Genomic DNA, 21,261 nt, shown 5'->3' with positions numbered 1-21,261 from the left:
GAGCTTTTCCCCTGAGGAACAGCCTCAGGTACATGCATAGTGGTAAGTACCTTTCTTTCTTCTTCTTTTTTTTTTTTTCTTTTTTTTTGCTGTCTTTTTGAGATATAATTGACATACAACATTGTGTGAGCTTAAGCGGTACAGTGTAATGATTTGATACAGGTGTATATTGTGAAGTGATTGCGACATGAGTTTAGTTACTTACGTTACATAATTACCCTTTTTTTGGGTGTGTGGTGAGAACTTTTACTATTTATTATTTCAGTAGGTTTCAAGTGTATAAAACAGTATCGTTAACTGTAACTACAGTTATATTGTCATCTTATAACTGGGAGTTTTTACCGTTTGACCAACAGCGCGCCATTTCCCTGGTCCTCAGCCCTTGACTACCACCATCCTACTCTGTTTCTATGAATTGGTTTTTTTTTTTAGGTTTAGCATAATGTCCTCAAAGTTCATCCATATTGTTTCAAATGGCAGGATTTCGTTCTTTTTATGGCTGAATAATATTCCATTGTGTGTGCGTGCATCACATTCTCTGTATCTATTCATTCCACCACGGACCCTTACATTGTTTCTTGTTTTGGCTGTTGTGAATAATGCTATAATGAACTTGAGGGTGCAGATATTGCTTCTAGATAATAATTTCATTTTCTTAAGATCTATAACCAGAAATGAGATTGCTGGATTATATGGTAGTCCTATTTTAATTTTTGGAAAAACCTTAATGTTGTTTTTCATAGTACCAATTTACGTTCCCACCAACAGTACATGAGGGTTCCTTTTTCTTCTGATCATTGCAAACACTTATCTCTTGTCTCCTAAATGACAGTTCTTCTAACAGGTGTGAGACAATATTTCAGTATGGTTTTGATTTGTGTTTCCTTGATGGATAGTAATGTTGAGCTTTTTTCTTATACCTTGTATATGTCTTCTTTGGAAAAATGTCTATTAACATTCTCTGCCCACTTTTAATATTATTATTATTCTGTTGATTTATATGAGTTTCTTATGTATTTTGGATATTAACCCCTTTTCAAATACATGTATTGTCAATATTTTCTCCCATTCCCTTTGGTAATGGTTTCCTCTGCTGTGCAGAATATTTTTAGTTTTATGTAGTCCCACTTGTTTATTTTTGCTTTTGCTTTGTCAATTCCTGGTGTATAGCACAATGCTTCAGTCATACATGAATATACAGATATTCGTTTTCTTCCTTTTTTGAGATATGATTCTTTTTCAATTTATTAATGGTTGATTGGTTTGTGGATAATAAACCTTTTCATCCCTGGATAAATCCCAGTTGATCATGGTATATGATTCTTTTAATGCGTTTTTGAATTTGATGTGCTAATGGTTTTAAAAAAAAGTCTTTTCTTATTCTTTTTTTTGAAGTATAGTCAGTTTACAATGTTGTGTCAATTCCTGGTGTACAGCACAATGCTTCAGTCATACATGAATATACATATATTCGTTTTCTTATTTTTTTTTTAATGGCAGTGCTGGAGGATTGAACCCAGGACCTCATGAATACTAAGCATGCACTCTACCAATGAGCTATACCCACACCCCATATGTTTGTTTTCATGTTCTTTTTCACTTTAAGCTACTACAAGATATCAAATATAGTTTCTTGTGCTGTACAGTATAAACTTGTTTATCTCTTTTATATATACCAGTCAGTAACTGCAAATCTCGAGCTCTCAATTTGTCCCATCCTCTTCCTTTCCCCTTGGTAACCATAAATTTGTTTTCTGTGTTTGTGAGTCTGTTTCTGTTTTGTAAATAAGTTCATTTGTCGTTTTTTTTTTTTTTTTAGATCCCACATATGAGTGATATCATATAGTATTTTTCTTTCTCTTTCTGGCTTACTTCACTTAGAATGACATTCTCCAGGGCCATCCATGTTGCTGAAAATAGCATTATTTTATTATTTTTTATGGCTGAGTAGTATTCCATTGTATAAATATACCACAACTTCTTTATCCAGTCATCTGTCAATGGACATTTATGTTGCTTCCATGTCTTGGCTATTGTAAATAGTGCTGCTATCACCATCGAGGGCATGTATCTTTTCAAACTGGACTTTTCTCCAGGTATATACCCAGGAGTTGATTATTGGATCAAAGGGTAAAGCTATTTTTAGTTTTTTTAAGAAATCTCCATACTGTTTTCCGTAGTGGCTACACCAAATTACATTCCCACCAACAGTATAGGAGGGTTCCCTTATCTCCACACCCTCTCCAGAATTTACTGTTTGTGGACTTTTTCATTATGGCCATTCTTATTGCTGTGAGGAGATACCTCATTGTAGTTTTGATTTGCATCTCTCTGATACTTAGCGATGTTGAGCATCTTTTTATGTGCCTATTAGCCATCTGAATGTCTTCATTGGAAAATTGCTTGTTTAGGTCTTCTGCCCATTTTGGACTGGGTTGTTTGTTTTTTGTTATTCAGTTATATGAATTATTTGTATATTCTGGAGATTAAGCCCTTGTCAGTTGCATCATTTGCAAATATTTTTTTCCATTCCATAGGCTTTTGATTTTGTTTATGATTTTCTTTGCTGTGCAAAAGCATATAAGTTTAACTAGGTTCCATTTGGGGGTTTTTTTTTGTTGTTTGTTTCTTGGTTTTTATTTCTATTGCCTGGGTAGACTGCCCTAGGAGAATATTGGTAAGATTTATGTCGGAGAATGTTTTGTCTATGTTTTCTTCTAGGAGGTTTATAGTGTCTTATGTTTAGTCTTTAAAGCATTTTGAGTTTATTTTTGTGTATGGTGTGAGGAAGTGCTCTAAATTCATTGATTTGCATGCAGCTGTCCACCTTTCCCAACACCACTTGCTGAAGAGACTTTCTTTTCTCCATCATATATTCTTGCCTCCTTTGCCAAAGATTAATTTACCATAGGTGTGTGGGTTTATTTCCAGGCTCTTTATTCTGTTCCATTGATCCATAGATCTGTTTTTGTGCCAGTACCTTGCTGTTTTGATTACTGTAGCTCTGTAGTATTGTCTGAGGTCAGGGAGGGTTATTCCTCCTTCTTCATTCTTTGTCTTCAGTATTACTTTGGCAATTCTGGGTCTTTTGTGATCCCATATAAATTTTAGGATTATTTGTTCTAGTTCTGTGAAAAATACCCTGGGTAATATGATAGGGATCACATTAAGTCTGTAGATTACCTTGGGAAATATGGCCATTATAACAATATTGATTCTTCCAGTCCAAGAGCATCAGATACCTTTCCATTTCTTTAAATCATTTTTAATTTCTTTTATCAGTGTTTTGTAGTTCTCTGCGTATAAGTCTTTCACCTCCTTGGTCAGGTTTATTCCTAAGTATTTTATTTTATGATTTTGATGTGATTTTAGAAGGGATTATTTCTTTACTTTCCTTTTCTGATATTTCATTGTTAGTGTAAAGAAATGCAACTGATTTCTGTTTGTTAATCTTGTATCCTGATACTTTGCCAAATTCTTTTATCAGCTCTAGTAGTTTTTATGTGGAACCTCTGAGGTTTCCTATGCAGAGGATCATGTCATCTGCATATAGTGGCACTTTTACCTATTCTCTTCCAATTTGGATCCCTTTTATCTTTCTTGCATGATTGCTATGGTTAGGATTTCTAATACTATGTTGAATAGAAGTGCTGAGAGTGAACATCCTTGTCTTGTGTCAGATTTTAGTGGGAAGGCTTTCAATTTTACACTGTTGAATATTATGTTGCTTGTGGATTTGTCATAAATAAGCTTCTATTATATTTTGATATGTTCCCTCTATACTCACTTTGGTAAGAGTTTTTTTTTTTTTTATCATAAACAGGTGTTGAATTTTAGCAAATGCTTTTTCTACATCTATTGAGATGATCACGTGATTTTTGTTCTTTCTTTTATTGATGTGGTATATCACATTGATTGCTGAGTATGTTGAACCATTTTTGTGTCCCTGGGAGAATCCAACTTGATCATAGTGTATGATCTTTTTCATGTGTTGTTGAATTTTGTTTGCAAATATTTTGTTGAGAATTTTTGCATCTACATTCATCAGAGATACTGGCCTATAATTTTCTTTTTTGGTAGTGTCTTTGTCTGGTTTTGGTATCAGGGTGATGGTGGCTTCATAGAATGAGTTTGGGAGTGATCCCTCCTCTTCGATCTCCTGGAAGAGTTTCAGAAGGATTGGTATGAGTTTTTGTTTGTACATTTAGTAGAATTCCCCTGTTTCAAAAAAATAGTTCTTGGTTTGATTGATTTTTCCTATTTAAAAAATTTTCTATTTTATTTATTTCCTCTCTGATCTTTATTATTATTTCCATCTGCTGACTTTGGGTTTTATTTATTCTTCTTTCTCTAATTTTTTAGGTGGTAGGTTAGGGTGTTTGAGGTTGTTCTTATTTTTTGTGGAAGGCCTGTATCACTATGAACTTCCCTCTTAGTACTGCTTTTGCTGCATCCCATAGATTGTGCATGGTTGTATTTTCATTGTCATTGGTCTCAAAGTATTTTTTAATTTTTAATTTTATTTCTTCATTGATCCATTGTTTTTTTAGTAGCATGTTGTTTTGTCTCTATGCAGTCATTTTCTTGTTTTTCTTTCTGTGGTGGATTTTTAGTTTCATACCATTGTGATCAGAAAAGATGTTTGAAATAATTTCTATTTTCCTAAATTTTTTGAGGATTCTTTTATGTCTGAATATGTGGTATATCTTAGAGAATGTTCCATGTGCAGTTGAAAGGAATGTATATTCTGTTTTTGGGGGATGTATGTTCTAAAAAATATCAATTAAATCTAATTGTTCTGTTGTGTCATCTAATGTTGCCATTCATTGCCTTACTGATTTTCTGTGTGGAAGTCCTGTCCAATGATGTAGGATGTTAAAGTCTCTTACTATTACTGTATTCCCACCAGTTTGTCCCTTTATGTCTGTTAGTATTTGTCTTCTATATTTAGATACTCCTATATTGGGTGCATATATGTTAATGAGTATAATAGCCTCTTCTTTTATTGCTGCTTTTGTCATTATATGGTGTCCTTATTTATCTTTCTGTATGGCCTTTGTTTTTTTCACATATATTTGTAGAAGTATAGTCAGTTTACAGTGTTGTGTCAATTTCTGATGTACAGTATAATACTTCAGTTATATAGGAACATACATATATTTGTTTTCATATTCTCTTTCACCATAAGTTACTACAAGATATTGAATATAGTTTCCTGTGCTATACAGTATATTTTTGTTGTTTGTCTATTTTTTATATATTAGTATCTACAAATCTTGAACTCCCAATTTATTCCTTCCCACCCCCCCTTCCTCCCCTGGTAACCGTAAGTTTGTTTTCTATGTCTGTAAGTCTGTTTCTGTTTTGTAAATAATTTCATCTTTTTTTTTCTTTTTTGATTCCACATACAAGTGATATCATATGGTATTTTTCTTTCTCTTTCTGTCTTGTATGGCCTTTGTTTTAGTCTGTTTTGTCTGATATGAGTATTGCTACCCCCACTTTCTTGTCGTTTCCATTTGCATGCTATATCTTTTTCTGTCCTCTCACATTCAATCTGTGTGTATCCTTTGCCCTAAAGTGGGTCTCTTGTATGGAGTATATTGTAGAGTTTTGTTTTATTATCCAATCTACTACTTTATGTCTTTTGTTTGGATCATTTAGTCCACTGTATTTATGGTTATTATTGATAGATGTGTGTTTATTGCCATTTTATACTTTGTTTTCCAGTTGATTTTGTATTTCTTTTTTATTCCTTTCTTTTGTGTGTGTGTGTCTGGCTTGATAATTTTCTTTTGTATAAGCTTTATTTCCTTTCTTTTTGGTATTTGTGATTCTATTTTATGCTTTTGATTTGTGGTTACCTTGTTTTTCAAATGTATTAACCCATTACTAAATCTCTTTGCTTTAGACTAGTAATCATATAGACTGAAACATGATGTACTAATGTTTTATTGAGGATTATTAGCATCTATGTTCATCAGTGATATTGACCTGTAATTTTTCATTTTATATGGTATCTTTGTCTGGTTTTGGTATTAGGATGGGGCTGGCATCAAGGAAAGAGTTTGGAAGCATTTCTTCCCCTGCAAGTAATTGGGAGTGGTTTGAGAATTGATGCGAAGTCTTCTCTAAATGTTGTTTAGAATTCATCCATGAAGCCCTCTGTTCCTACTCTTGTTGCTGGGAATTCTTAAATTACTGATTCAATTTCATTACTAGTTATTTCTCTATTCATATTTTTCATAGTTCAGTATTGGTAGATTGTATATTTCTAGCCTTGTCCATTTATTCTTGGTTGTCCATTTGATTGGTATATAATTGTTCATAATATTTTTTATTATCTTTTGTATTTCTGTGGTGTTGATGTTAACTTTTCTTTTTTCATTTTTGATTTTATTGATTTTGGCTTTAGTTTTTTCTTTATGACTCTGACTAAGTTTCATCAATTTTGTTCATCTTTTCAGTAAGCCAGATCTCAATTTTATTGATCTTCTCCATTGTTTTTTAGTCTCTATTTCATTACTTTCTGCTCTGATCTTTATAATTTAGTTCCTTCTACTCATTTTGGACTTGTTTGTTCTTCGTTTTCTAATTTCTGCAATGTGAGATTAGATTATTTATTTGAGATTTTTTTCCTGTTTCCTGAGGTAGGCTTGTATCAGTATAAATGTTCCTCTAAGCTGCTTTTGCTGAATACCATAGATTATGGATCATTGTGTTTTCACTTTCATGTGTATCTAGATTTTTTTCACTTTTTCTTTAGTTTTTTCATTTTTTAGTAGTATATTGTTTAGCCTCTTCTGTCTGTTTTTGCAGTTTTTTCCTGTAGTTGATTTCTCATCCCATTGCCTTATGTTAGGAAAAGATGCTTGATATGATTCTAATTTTCTTAAATGTACCAAGACTCATTTTATGGTCTAGCATGTGATCTATTCAGGAAAATGTTTCATGTACACTTGAAAAGATTGTGTCTTCTGCTACTTTTAGATGAGATGTTCTATATAGATATGTTAAATCTATTTGGTCTAATATATCATTTAAGGTCAGTCTTTTCCTTATTGATCATTTATCTGGATGATCTGTACATTGATGTAACAGGATTGTTTAAGTCCCCTACTATTATTATGTTACTGTCAATTTCTCCCTTTATATGTTAATGTATGCTTTGTATATACAGATGTTCCTTTGTTGGGTGTATATTTATTTACAATTATTATATGTTGTTATATAATTGATGCCTTGATCATTGTGAAATGTTCTTTCTCCCTTATTATGGTCTTTGTTTTAAAGTCTATTTTGTGTGATTCAAGCTTTGCTTCCTTTGCTTTCTTTTCATTTCCATTGGTATGGAATACCCTTTTCCTATCCCTTCATTTTCATCCTGTGTGTGACTTCAGATCTGCTCATCTTCCTGGTACAGGATTCCCAAGGCTGGTGAGCCCAATGTGGAACTGAGACTCCTCTCTCTCAGAGACAACCTGTATGATTGTAATTATCCTCCCATGTAAGAGTCACTTACCTAGGGTATGGGTCTTGACTATACTGCATTTCCTCCTCTTATATCCATTTCAGTGTGATTCCTTCTTCATGTCCTTAGCTTTAGAATGCCTTTTCTTCTAGTCTTCTGGCCATTTTCATGAACAGTTTATCTTTACATGGTTATAGTTTTGGTGTGCCCATGGGATGAGGTGGGTTTAGGGTCTTCCTACTCCACCATCTTGGCAACCAACTTCTCATGCATAGATTTGAACTGACAAAAGGTAGAATGAGTTAACTTGAAGCTATATCTATAGGGAATATGCATTTCAAAAGATACAGAGAGAGAAGAATGGAGAAAAACCAACAGAGTGTCAGAGAAATTAGGGATACCACTAAATGCATCAGCATATGCATATAGGAGTACCAGGAAGAGAAGAAAGTGAGAAAGAAGCAGAAAAAATATTTGAAGAAATAATGGGATAAAGCTTCCCAAGTTTATTGCAGAACAGTGACTTACACATCCAGGGTGTTTAAGGTATTCAAAATATAAAAAATGCAAGGACATTAATAAAGAGATACATAATATTAATACTTCTGAAACTCAAAGACAGTAGAAAGTAAAAAATTGAAGGACATTAATAAAAAGGTATTACGTAGTACTACTGCTGAAACTCAAAGATAGAAAATCTTGAAGACAGCAAAAGGAAGATCACCCATCACTTATTGGGGAACCCCAAGAAGTTTAATGCTGACTTCTCAGTAGAAATGATTTAGACCAAAAGCAGTTGGATAACATATATATAGTGCTCAGGGGGAAAATAACCCCATCAGATAAGAATCTCATTTCCAGTAAAGCTATATTTCAAAAGTAAATGCAAATTAAGGGTTCACCCAAATAAACAAAAACAGAGAATCTGTTGCTAGTAGATGTATCTTATAGGAACATTAAAAGAACATTTAAAGAAAATTTACAAGCCAAAAGCAAGTAGCTTAGGAAGGAATTCAAATCCATGCAGAAAGCCAAAGAGCATTAGTAAAATAACTAGGCAATTGTAACAGTTTAAATGCCTATTTCTTTTTTCATTCTGGCAGGGCAGGGTGGGGAAGTAATTAGATTTATGTAGTTTTAGAGAAGGTACTGGGCATTGAATCCAGGACTTCATGCATGCTAAGCATGCACTCTACCACTTGAGCCATACCCTCCCCCACTTAAATGCCCATTTTTATGTTTTTTCCCTAATAATTGATTTAAATATCAATTTTTCTAAAATAATATGTATGTAATAAAATCTCAGACCTGTAACTTATAGAAATGTTATACGTGTGTAATATATTACCAGTAACTCACAAAGAAGGTGAGTCATAATAAAATTTATTGGGCTAAGGAAATGATAACAGATTGCAAAGTGAAAATTATAACAATGTATATGTGTTTGAAACATTAATACCTGTAATATGATATAATACTAATACCACAAAATGAAACAAAGTAAAAAGAGTTATATAGTTGTAACATTTTTATATATTGCTAGAGTTAAGCTAGTATAAATTGGATGATGATTCTTGTAGGATGTATGTTTAAACCCTAGAGCAATCACAGAAAACTATACAATATAAATGTGATAAGATATAATATGATATAATATGATATTTAGAAAGAGTGAATTATTAAAGAAATTAAAATGTTACATTAGGAAATACTCGCTTAATGAAGCATTAGAAAATTAGATGAACAGAAATACATGAGATATACAGAAAACAAAAAGGAAAAAAGCAGTATTTCTCAAAGCAATATTGTGAAAACACAATAAAGCCAGGGGCATCGCTCTCCCTAATTTCAAACTGTATTACAAAGCTATGGTAATTAAAACAGCATATTGGCATAAAAGAGACACATAAATCAATGGAACTGAATAGAGAGCCCAGAAATAAACCTATGCATATATGTTATAATTAATTTATGATGAAGGAGCCAAGAATATAGAATGGGGAAAGGACAGTTTTTTTTTAATTACTGTCACTGAGAAACCTGGACAGCCACATAGAAGAGAATAAAATTGGAGCACTATTTTGTATCATATAGAAAAATTAACTCTAAGTGAATTAAAGACTTGAACATAGGACCTGACAACACAAAACTCCTAGATGAAAACATAGGTCATAAGCTCCATGACATAAGTCATGGCAAAGATTTTTTAATCTGACACCAAAAGCAAAAGCAACAAAAGTAAAAATAAGCAAGTGAGACTATATCAAATTGAAAAGCTTCTGCACAGCAAAGGAAACCATGAACAAAATGAAAAGGCAACCTACTGAATGGGAGAAGATAATTGAAAATAATATATCTGATAAGGAGCTAAAATCCAAAATATCCAAATATACATATAACTCAATAGCTTAAAAGTGAACAGTCCTTTAAAACAAAGGCCATGATGAAAGACAATGAAGAGCATTATATAATGATAAATGGATCAATACAAGAAGAGGATATTACACTTGTTAGCACATATGCACCCAGTATAGGACCCTAAATATATAAAACAAATATAACAGGTATAAAGGGAGAAATTGGCAATAACATAATAGTAGGAGGCTTTAAACACCCCATTGACATCAATGGACAGATCATCTAGACAGAAAATAAGTAATGCAACAGAGATCCTAAATGACACAATAGACAGATTGGACCTAATTCATATCTACAGGACACTACATCTAAAAAAGCTGAATACACATTCATTTCAAGTTGCATGGACCATCCTCTAAGATAGGCCAAATACTAGGTTACAAAACAAGCTTCAACAAGTTTAAGAGGATACAGATTATTTCAAGCATGTTTTCTGACCAAAATGTTTTAAAATGAGAAATCATCCACATTAACAAAAACAGGAAAAGAAGAAACAAATGGAGACTAAATAACATGCTACACAAAACGCAAAAATTAATGATGAAATCAAAAGAGAAATCAGAAAATACCTCAAGACAAATCAAAATAAAAACACAGCTTTAAAAAAAAGTCTGAAGTGCTGTAAAACCAGATCTAAGAGGGAAGTTCATAGCAATACAGGCCTCCCAGAATCAAGGAAAACTCAAACAACCTAACCTACCATCTAAAAAAATTAGAAAAGAAGAATAAACCTGAAAGTCAGCAGAAGGAAAGAAATGATAAAAATCAGAGAGGAAATAATTAAAATAGAGAAGGAAAACAGAATAGAAAAGATCAGGAAAACCAAAAGCTGTTTTTTTTTTTTTTTAAAGAAAACAAAATTGACAAACAATTATGTTCCCAAGGTTCACTGAGAAGAGACAGAACCCAAATAAGTGAAATAAGAAATTAAAGAGGAGAAGTAAAACTGTTACCACAGAAATAAATACAAATTTGTTCTGATTCCCAAACCAGACAAATAAATCACCAGAACCAATATGTGTTAGAATATACATGCAAAATTCTCAAAATTTATTTAATCCAGCAACATATAAAAAGAATTATACATAATAACCAAATGAATTTTACTTCATGAATGCAAGGTTGGTTTAACCTTCAAAAAAGGCATTAAGTAAAAATCATATCAATAGACAAAATGACAAAAACCATAATGTATCAAAAGAGAAAGAAAAATGTTTCACAAAATTTTGCACCATTTTATGATGAGAAAAACATGAGAGAGATTAGGTATATAAGAGAACTTATGAAACTCAATAAAAGACACTTATGAAAAAAAAAAGTCACAGCTAACATTATACTCATTGGTGAAAGACAGAAAATTTTCTTCCTAAATTGAGATATAGATGAGAATATCTGCTCTTGCTATTACTAATCAACATTGTACTGAAAGTTCTAGTCAGATCAACTAGGCAAGATATGGAATGAAAGGCATTAAGTATGGAAAGGAAGAAGTGAAAAATGTACCTGTTTCTGCAGATGACATAATCTTGTATATAAAAAATCTTAAAGAGGCAACTTAAAAAAACTGTTAGAACTAATAAGTTGGCAAGCTTTCAGGAAATAAGATTAATACATGTACATTGAATTTGTTTTGTACCTTTGCAATGAACAACGCAAAAGGGAAATTTTGAAAACAATCTCATTTTAGTAGCATCAAAAAGAAAATACTTAGGAACACATTTAAGAAAAGAAGTACAATACTTATACTGAAAACTAAAATACATTGTTGAAAGAAATTCAAGAAGGTAGAAGTAAATGGAAAGACATCTTGTGTTTATGGATCAGATGTCTTAATATTGTTAAAATAGCAGTGCACCTCAAATTGATCTAAAAATGCAAGGTAATAACTATGAAAATCTCAGCTTGGTTCTTTGTAGAAACTGGCAGGTTGATCCTAAAACTCACAGGGGCTCAAAACAGCCAATATAGTCTTGAATAAGAAGAATAAAGCAGGGGAACTCATACTTTGGATTTCAAAACCTATTTAAAAACTACAATAATCACAACAATTTGTTACCAGCACAAAGCTCAACATTATAGATCAATGGAAAACAGATGAGGTTCCTGAAATGTACCCTCTAATTGTGGGCAGTTGATTTTTTAACAAGAAAGCCAGGTAATTTAAATGGGGGAAAGAATAGTCTCTTCAACAAATGGTGCTATGGCAGTGAGATATCCACATGCAAAATAATGATTTCGAACCCCTGCTCCAAACAGAAACAGAAGTTAACGTATGTTAGATTAAATAGCTAAAGAGTGAAAGCTAAAGCTTTAAAACTCTTAGGAAAAGCATAGGTGTAAATATTTGTGACATTGTATTGTGCAATTGTTGCTTAAATATGACACCAAGAACACAGGCAATATGTTAAACAAACTAGACTTCATCAACATTAAACTCTTTTTGCTTTAGAGGCCGGCATCAAGAAAGACAACCAATAGAGTGAGAGAAAATATATGGAAATCTTAAAATTGAAAATGAACTTGTATGTAGAAAATAGAAAATAGTAATAAAATCATAAATTACCCCATTATAAAAATGGCAAAGAATTCTGAATTGTCATTTCTCCAAAGAAGATGCAGGTCAACAGTTCATGACAAGATGCTCAACATTATTAGCCAAGGAAATCAGTGAAACCCACAGTAAGATACTGCTTTACATGAAATATAAAGTTCTCATAAAAAGGCCAACAGTAACAAGTACTGTTGCTGATGTGGCGTTATTGGAAGCCTCACGCTCTGATGTTGGGAATGTAAAATGGTGGAGCTACTTTGGAAAACAGTATAGCAGTTTCTGAAAATGCTACACAAAGATTTGCCATTTATATGAGCCAGCATTTCCACCCGAAGGTATATACACAAGAGAAATGAAAACATATGTCCATATACAAACTTATACAAATCTTCAGAGAAGCATCATTCATAATTGAAAAACTGGTTCTAACATTTGTATGGAAAAGCATAAGACAGAAACATTCAACAAAATACTGAAGAAGAAGAATACAGTTGAAGGACTCACATTACTTGAATGCAAGCCAGACTGTAGAACTACAGTAATAAATACATCACGGTATTTTAGAAAGAGCAGAATTTCTTTATTTTAAATTGAAATAAATGTATTTTCTTACTGGCCATTTTAATTTCTTTATTATTTGAATATCCATTGATCCTTCTTTCTATTCAGTTGTTTGCTTTATTATACTAATTGTAAGAGCTCTTTTTTTTAAAACATTTTTTATTGATTTATAATCATTTTACAATGTTGCGTCAAATTCCAGTGTTCAGCACAATTTTTCAGTTATTCATGGAGTAAGAGCTCTTTGTAGAGTAAATGTGTTAAACTTTTTCTTCCCCTCATAAATGTCTTAAATATTTTTTCCTTACATTTTTATTTGACTGTTAACTCTGTTTATTATTATATAAAAGTTAAAAAAATTTACATAGTCACTGTAAGAGGATCAAGTCAGGGAGAATTGAGACCTTGGCCACTAGTTAAAAAGAGAAAATTTTAATTTAATAAACAATTCAAAAAGGTGGTAAAAGCAAAAAGTCAAATAGGGTATAGTAAAGCAACCCAAATATTACTAATGATGGGAAGCTCCAACAGGAATGAGTGGTGTTAACAGATCCCATGATTTCAGCCACCTGAGCAGTTTTCCTGCAGAAACTGTACTCAGTAGAAGATGCAGCTTGTGTTGGAAACACTGTGTATAGCAGAGAAAGAGGGAGAAATATTGTGGTTTCTTGTCTCCCACTCTCCAGCTTATCAGTGCCTCCAATTTTCCAAGTCTAGCCAGAAATATTTGGAAATCTGAGAAATAGAGTTTACAGTGTTCATAGATTGTGAAACACAATACAGGAGAGGAAGTAGGGAAATGGATTGAGGGCAAACAGACAATAATTAAGAGAATTGTATACATCAATTATTATGTTATGATTTCTAGATTTGGTGTTTTTGTAATAAGTCCTTTCCTCTCTGAAGATTACTTCTATTATTTATATTCTGTATTGATTCTTATATTTTCAGTTCACATGAAATATATTTTGGTATAAGGTGTATATAAAGATCGAATCTTATTTTTCAATGACATTTCAGTTTTCAAAACACCACCATTCTCTATTGATTTGAAATTATACCTTTGTCATATTCTGAATTTTTAGGTAGTTTGTGTTTATTTCTGTACTTTTATTTGGTTTCTTATATCTCCTAGTATATCTTGATAATATACCATGTTGCTTTATTTTCACTCATTCTACAGTATTTAAAAGCTCAGCAAGCATTTATTTTTCCAGATGATTCTTAGGATATTTTTGTATAATAAAGAAAACATATGAGAATTAAAATAATTAGAAATTCATGAGGTGTATTTATTAATTTGGTACCCAACCAAAAGTCTAATTCCTATTTATACTATTTAAATTGACTACAGAGAAACAAATATAATCCTTTACATCAGTAGACTAAAAAAGAAATCTTGTAATCATATCAACTGATCATAGCAAATATTTTCATTTCAAAAATTCCAACACTCATTTATGGTAAAAACCTCAAAAATTTGAGCAACTCACAAGTAAATGAAGATTTCACAATGCACTCTCAATTAATCAATGGTTCAGAGAAGAAAGCACAAGGAAAGTATAAAATAGTTTGAGATAAGTGGAAATAATGTCACAACATATCTAAGTACATGGTATGAAGCTAAAGCAGTGCCAGAGGGAAATTTATAGTATTCAGCATCTATTTTATAGAGACAAAGATCTGAAATAAATAGCTTAAAACTCTACCTAAAGGAATATAAGAGGAAACTAAAAATAAAGCAAGAAAGAGAAAGAAATTATAAATATTAGAGACGAAAATAATGAAACAGAGAATAGAAAACAGTAGTGAAAAGTAACATGCCCAAAGACTAGCTCTTTAAGAAGCTTAATAACAGCCTTTAATTAAACTACCAAGAACAAAACAGAGAAGACAAATTAATAAATTCAGAAATGAGAGGACTTTACTGTGTCAAATGTACAGAAATACCATGGATTATAAGAAATACAATGTGTGTGGAAGCCAAGATGTCAGAGTAGAAGGAGCTGGAGCTCACCTCCTCTCATGAACATACCAAAATCATAACTAATTGCAGAACAACTATTGACAAAAAGACTGGAACCTACCAGAAAAGTTCTTCCATAACTAAAGACATAAAGAAGAAAACACAACAAAAGGGGTAGGAGAGGCAAACTCAATCAAATCTTATTCACCCCAGATGGGTGACCCACAAATTGGAGACTGTATTGCAGAGAGTGTCCCACAGAAGTGAGAGTTCTGAGCCCCACATCAGGCTCCCCAGCTTAGGGGGCTAGCACCAGGAAGGGAGCCTCTAGAGTATTTGGCTTTGAAGTCCAGCAGGGCTTAATTGCAAGAGCTCCACAGGACTGGGGGAAAAAGAGATTTCCCTCTTAAAGGATGCATGCAAAATCTCATGCTCACTGGGATCAAGGGCAAAAGCAGTAATTTCGTAGGAGTCTGGGCCAGATCTACCTGCTGGTCTTGGAGGGTCTCCTGGAGCGGTTGGAGGGGGCAGCTGTGGCTCACCCTGGGGACATAAAAACTGGCAGAGGATATATCAGGGAGTATTCATCTGCATGAAGCCCTGCTTTCTGGAGGCAGACATTGCTTGGATCATTAGCACCAAGCCCTGACCCTACCCAAAAGCCTGTAGGATACAATAGAGAGATGCCTCAGGCCAAACAACTAACTAGATGGGGACAGAGCCCCACCAATCAGTAGACAGGCTGCCTAGAGACTTCCTGAGCCCATGACTGCCTCCAGATATGCCCCTAGACACAGCCCTGCCCACCAGATGGCCAATATCAGCTCCACCCTCCAGCAGGAAGCTATCAGCCTCTCCTGCCAGGAAACCTGTGCAAGCCTCTAGACCAGCCTCACCCACTGGAAGGCAGACACCAGAATCAAGAAAAGAACAATCCTGCAGCCTGTGGAATGAGTCCACAAAAGCAGGCCAGACTCTACCCTGGGACCAGCTGGCCCCTGGCCCTTGGGTACAGTCTCCTAAGACTGAACCAAGAAGAAATAGAAAATAGGAACATATCAATTACCAGTACTGAAACTGAACCAGTAATTTAAAAAACGCCCAACAAACAAAAGTCCAGGACCAGACAGCTTCATGAGTGAATTCATCCAAACAATTAGAGGAGACTTAATGCCCATCCTTCTAAAGTATTCCAAAAAAATTGCAAAGGAATGAACACTTCCAAACTCATTCTATGAGACCACCATCACCCTCATACCAAAATTAGACAAAATTACAGGTCAGTATCACTGATGAACATAGATGCAAAAATCTTCAGCAAAATACTAGCAAACTCAATCCAACAATACAGTAAAATGAATATACACCATGACAAATTGGGATTTAGCCGACAGATGTAAGAATTTCTCAATATCTTCAAAACAAACAATGTGATATACCACATTAACAAATTGAAGAATAAAAACCACATGGTCATCTCAATAGATGCAGAAAAGGCTTTTGATAAAATTCAACCTCCATTTATGATAAAAACTCTCCAGAAACTGCATAGAGGGAACAGACTTCAACGTAATAAAGGCCATACATGACAAACCCACAGGTAACATCATACTCAATGGGGAAAGCTGAAAGCCTTTCTTCTAAGATCAGGAACAAGACAAGGATGCTCACTCTCACGACTTATATTCAACATAATTTTGGCAGTCCTATACATCACAATTGGAAGAGAAAGAAAAGTTTTTTAAAATCCAAATTAGAAAAGAAGTAAAACTGTCACTGTTGGTAGATGACATGATACTATACATAGAAAATCCTAAGGACACTACCAGAGAACTACTAGAGCTCATCAATGAATTTGGTAAAGTTGCAGGATACAAAATTGATCTACAGAAATCAGTTGCATTCTATGCACTAACAACAAAATATCAGACAAAGAAATTATGGAAACAATTCCAGTTACCATCACATAAACCCCCCCCCCAAAAAAACCCCCCCAAAAAACAAATGCCTAGGAGTAATCCTACCTAAGGAGTCAAGAGACCTATACTCCAAAAATGGTAAGACACTGGTGAAGGAAATTGAAGATGATGGAAACAGATGGAGAGATATACCATGTTCTTGGATTGGGAGAATCAATATCATTTAAATTACCATACTGCCTAGGGCAATCTATAGATTCAGTGTAATCCTTATCAAATTATCAGTGGCATTTTTCACAGAACTAGAAAAGAAAAATTTAAAATTTGTATGGAAACTTAGAGGACCCTGGATACCCAAAACAACCCTGAGAAAGAAGAATGAAGCTGGAGAAAGCATGCTTCCTGACTTCAGATTCTACTACAAAGTTACAGTAATCAAAACCAGTATGGTAGTGGCACAAAAACAGATACATGGAACAAGATAGAAAGCCCAAAAACAAACCCAAGCACTTACAGTCAATCTATGATAAAGAAGGTAAGAATATACAATGAAGAAAAGACAGTCTTTTCAATAAGTGGTGCTGAAAAAACTAGACAGCTACAGGTAAAAGGATGAACTTAGAATTATCTCTAACATGATATACAAAAATAAACTGAAAATAAATTACATATCTAAATGTAACACTGGATACTCTAAAACTCCTAGAGAAAAACATAGGCAGAACACTTTTTGACAAAAATAAATCAAAGCAATATTTTGTTTTTGATCCATCTACTAGAGTAATGGAAATAAAAGCAAAAATAAGCAAATGGGACCTGATTAAACTTAAAAGCTTTTGCACAGCAAAGGAAACCATAAACAAAATGAAAAGACAACCTGAAGGAATGGGAGAAAATACTTGCAATGAGACTGACATGGGGCTAATTTCCAAAATATACAAACAAGTCATATAGTTTAATACCAAAAAACCCGAACAACCGAATCAAAAAATGTGCAGAGGACTAAATAAAACATTTCTCCATCAATGACATACAGATGCCAACAGGCACGTTAAAAGATGCTCAACATTGCTCATTATTAGAGACATGGAAATCAAAACTACAATGAGGTATCACCTCACACCAGTCAAAATAGCCATCATTCAAAAGTCCACAAATGATAAATGCTGGAGAGGGTGTGGAGAAAAAGGAACCCTCCTACACTCTTGGTCAGGATGTAAGTTTGTGCAGCCACTATGGAGAGCACTACAGAAATTTCTTAAAAAACTAAAAATAGAGTTACCATATGACCCAGCAAACCCACTCCTGGGCATATATATGGCGAAATCTCTAATTCAAAAAGAACATTCACCCCAATGTTAACAGCAGCACTGTTTACAATAACCAAGACATGGAAGCAACCTAAATGTCCATATGGGAGATGAATGGATAAAGAAAATGTGGTATATTTATATACAATGGAATATTACTCAGCCACGAAAAGAATGCAAAAATCCCCTTGCAACAATGTGGATGGAACTACAGATTATCATATTAAATGAATTCAGTCAGACAGAGAAAGACAAATATCATATGATATCCCTTCTATGCAGAATCTTAAAAAATTATACAAATGAACTTATTTACAAACCAGAAATAAGCCCACAGACACCAAAAACAAACTTATGATTACCAAAGGGGAAAATGTGGTCAAGGGATAAATTAGGAGTTTGGGATTAATATATGCACACTACCATATATAAAATAGTTCAACAACAAGAATCTACTGTGTAGTACAGGGAATTGTATTCAATATCTTGTAATAACCTATAAAGGAAGCAAATCTGAAAAAATACATATTTATAAATCTGAATCTCTGCTATACACTGAAACTAACAGAACATTGTAAATCAAGTATACTTCAGTTAAAAAAAAAGAAAGTGAAAGATAAGCAATAGAATGGGAGAAAATATATGGAAATCAATATTTGAAAATGATCCAGTATCAAGCAAATATAAAGAACAATTACAACTTAATAATAAAGTAACAAATTACTCCGTTGTAAAAAGGCAAAGGATCCTGAAGAGTCATTTCTCCAAATAAGATAGAGTCTAATAGTACGTGACAAGATGCTCCACATTAGTAGCCATTCAGGAAATCAGTCTAAATGACAATGACATTCCACTTTGCATAAACTATAATGGCTGTAATAAAAAAAGATAGACAATAACAAGTGCTGCTGCTGCTGTAGCAAATTGGAACACTCATGCACTGCTGTTGGGAGTATTAAAATAATACAGCTACTTTGGAAAACAGTCTAGTAGTTCTTCAAAGACAAAACAGAGTTACCATATGATTCAAGAATTCCTCTCCTAGCTAAAATCTAAAGAGTAATGAAAAAATATGCACAAGCACAAATCTACATGAATGTGCAAACAGTACCATTTATATTTGGCAAACTGTTTCTAAAGTTTATGTGGAAAGGCACAAGACTTGAATAGCCAACAAAACAATGAATAAGAAGAATAAAGTTGGAGGACTCAAACTACATGATTTCAAGACTTATTACAGAACTACAGAAATCAAAACAGCATGGTATTTCTGAAAGAATAGACACAGAGGTCAAAGAAAGAATAAAGAGCCCAGAATAAAGCCACACAAATGTATTTGATCTTTGACAAAGGAGCAAAGGCAATTCAATAAAGAATGGACTTTCAAAAAATATGTCCTGGAACAAATTTGTGTCCATATGCAAAAAACTTAGACATAGACATTTTGCAGAAAATAACCAAAATAGGTTACAGATCTAAATGTAAAACTCAAAACTATCAACCTAGAAGAAAACATGGGAGAATGTTTAGGTGGGCTAATTGGGAAAATTTTTAATGTGAACTTCATATTGATTATTGTTAAATTTCTTGGTGATGATAATGACACTAAGACTGAATCAAATGTTACTAGTGTAACTAAATATACCCTGACACAATGTGACCTCAAGAGTAATTATTTAGTTCACTCTTGATAGACCTAGTAGCTTAGATTTTAGAATGCATTTTACATTTTAGCAGAATCTCTCCTTTCTGGACTTGTTTATTTGACTCATACACCATTATGTTTTAGTAATTTAATACTTTATACACATAGTGGCCATTTTCCACTTTCTCAGTATTCCTTGATTTTGAAAAATTTTAATCAAATTAAAATCATTTGACTACAAGGCTTGACATTTGTTTCAGAATCTTATAACTTCTTCCTAATTTTTTTCATAACATTTATTACTTCCTTATTCCTTAGGCTATAAATAAAAGGGTTCAATAAAGGAATCACTAGAGTATAAAAAATAGCAACGGGTATATCTTTATCATCTTCATTAACTGAATTTGGTCGAATGTACACGAAGAGAAGTGAACCATAGAATATTGAGACAGAGAGAAAGTAAGATGCACAAGTAGATAAGGCTTTCCCTTTTCCCTCTTTGGATTTCATTTTGAAAATTGTGAAAAGGATGAAAAGGTAAGAAATTATTACTATAGTAATAGAGAAGGTTTGAACAGATCCTGAAAAGATAAATATCATCAATTCATTGATATAAGGATCAACATAGGAGAGTCTGTATAATGGAAGAACATCACAAAAAAAGTGATTGATTTGATGAGACCCACAGAACCTTAACCTAAATAGAAGGCCTATGTGAATTATGGAGTGCAGGTTTCCAGCTAAGTAGGCCCCTGTGGTCATCTGAATGCAGAGTTTCTTTGACATCATAATGTGGTACTGCAGTGGGTTACATATAGCCACAAAACGATCATAGGCCATTGATGCCAGGAGAAAGCAATCTGCAGTTTCAGCAAGGCAGAGAAAGTAAAATTGTGCCATGCATTCATAGAGAGAAATCATTCTGTTCTTGGAAAAGAAGTTCTCTAACATCTTGGGAGTAATGGCACAGGAACAGCAGGAATCCATCAGAGCAAGGTTACCGAGAAAGATATACATTGGTGTGTGAAGACGACTTTCCATAAATATCAATGCGACCAGGCCAAGATTCCCCAACATGGTGATCAGATAGATGGTAAGGAACACCAGAAACAGAAGAGTCTTCAGCTCTGGGTGATCTGTGAATCCTGTGAGGATAAACTCTGTTGTCAAGGAGTGGTTATCCTCTGTCATCTCTGTCTTGTCTGTTGAGATAGGAATTATGGAGACATAAGGTTCTAATTTAGAATGTAGTTAACTTTTCCTTTAAAATTTCCTTTTTAAATAAGAAGGGAGATTGTTATCAAGCTTCTTCTACTACTCTCTCTGATACAGGCACACAGACTTCTAGGGGACATTCGTTATAACATAAGGGCTTCTATGACTTCAAGTCTGAAACTGAATTCCCAAGACTGTTTCGATA

General features: G+C 33.4%; 1 protein-coding gene across 1 annotated transcript; it reads right to left on the bottom strand.

The window, feature by feature from the left end:
* Nucleotides 1-13,009: 13,009 nt before the first annotated feature.
* LOC105077969 (olfactory receptor 5K1-like) lies at nucleotides 13,010-21,032 on the bottom strand. The gene is made up of 2 exons (XM_010966465.2): nucleotides 20,114-21,032; nucleotides 13,010-13,638 (listed from the first exon to the last, which is right to left on the bottom strand). The coding sequence occupies exons 1-2, from the start codon at nucleotides 21,030-21,032 to the stop codon at nucleotides 13,451-13,453; spliced, it is 1,107 nt and encodes a 368-aa protein (XP_010964767.2). The 3' UTR covers nucleotides 13,010-13,450.
* Nucleotides 21,033-21,261: the final 229 nt, after the last annotated feature.

The sequence above is a fragment of the Camelus bactrianus genome, chromosome 1 (assembly GCF_048773025.1).
Source record: "Camelus bactrianus isolate YW-2024 breed Bactrian camel chromosome 1, ASM4877302v1, whole genome shotgun sequence".
NCBI lineage: Eukaryota > Metazoa > Chordata > Mammalia > Artiodactyla > Camelidae > Camelus > Camelus bactrianus.
This window is presented reverse-complemented; position numbering and strand designations above follow the sequence as displayed.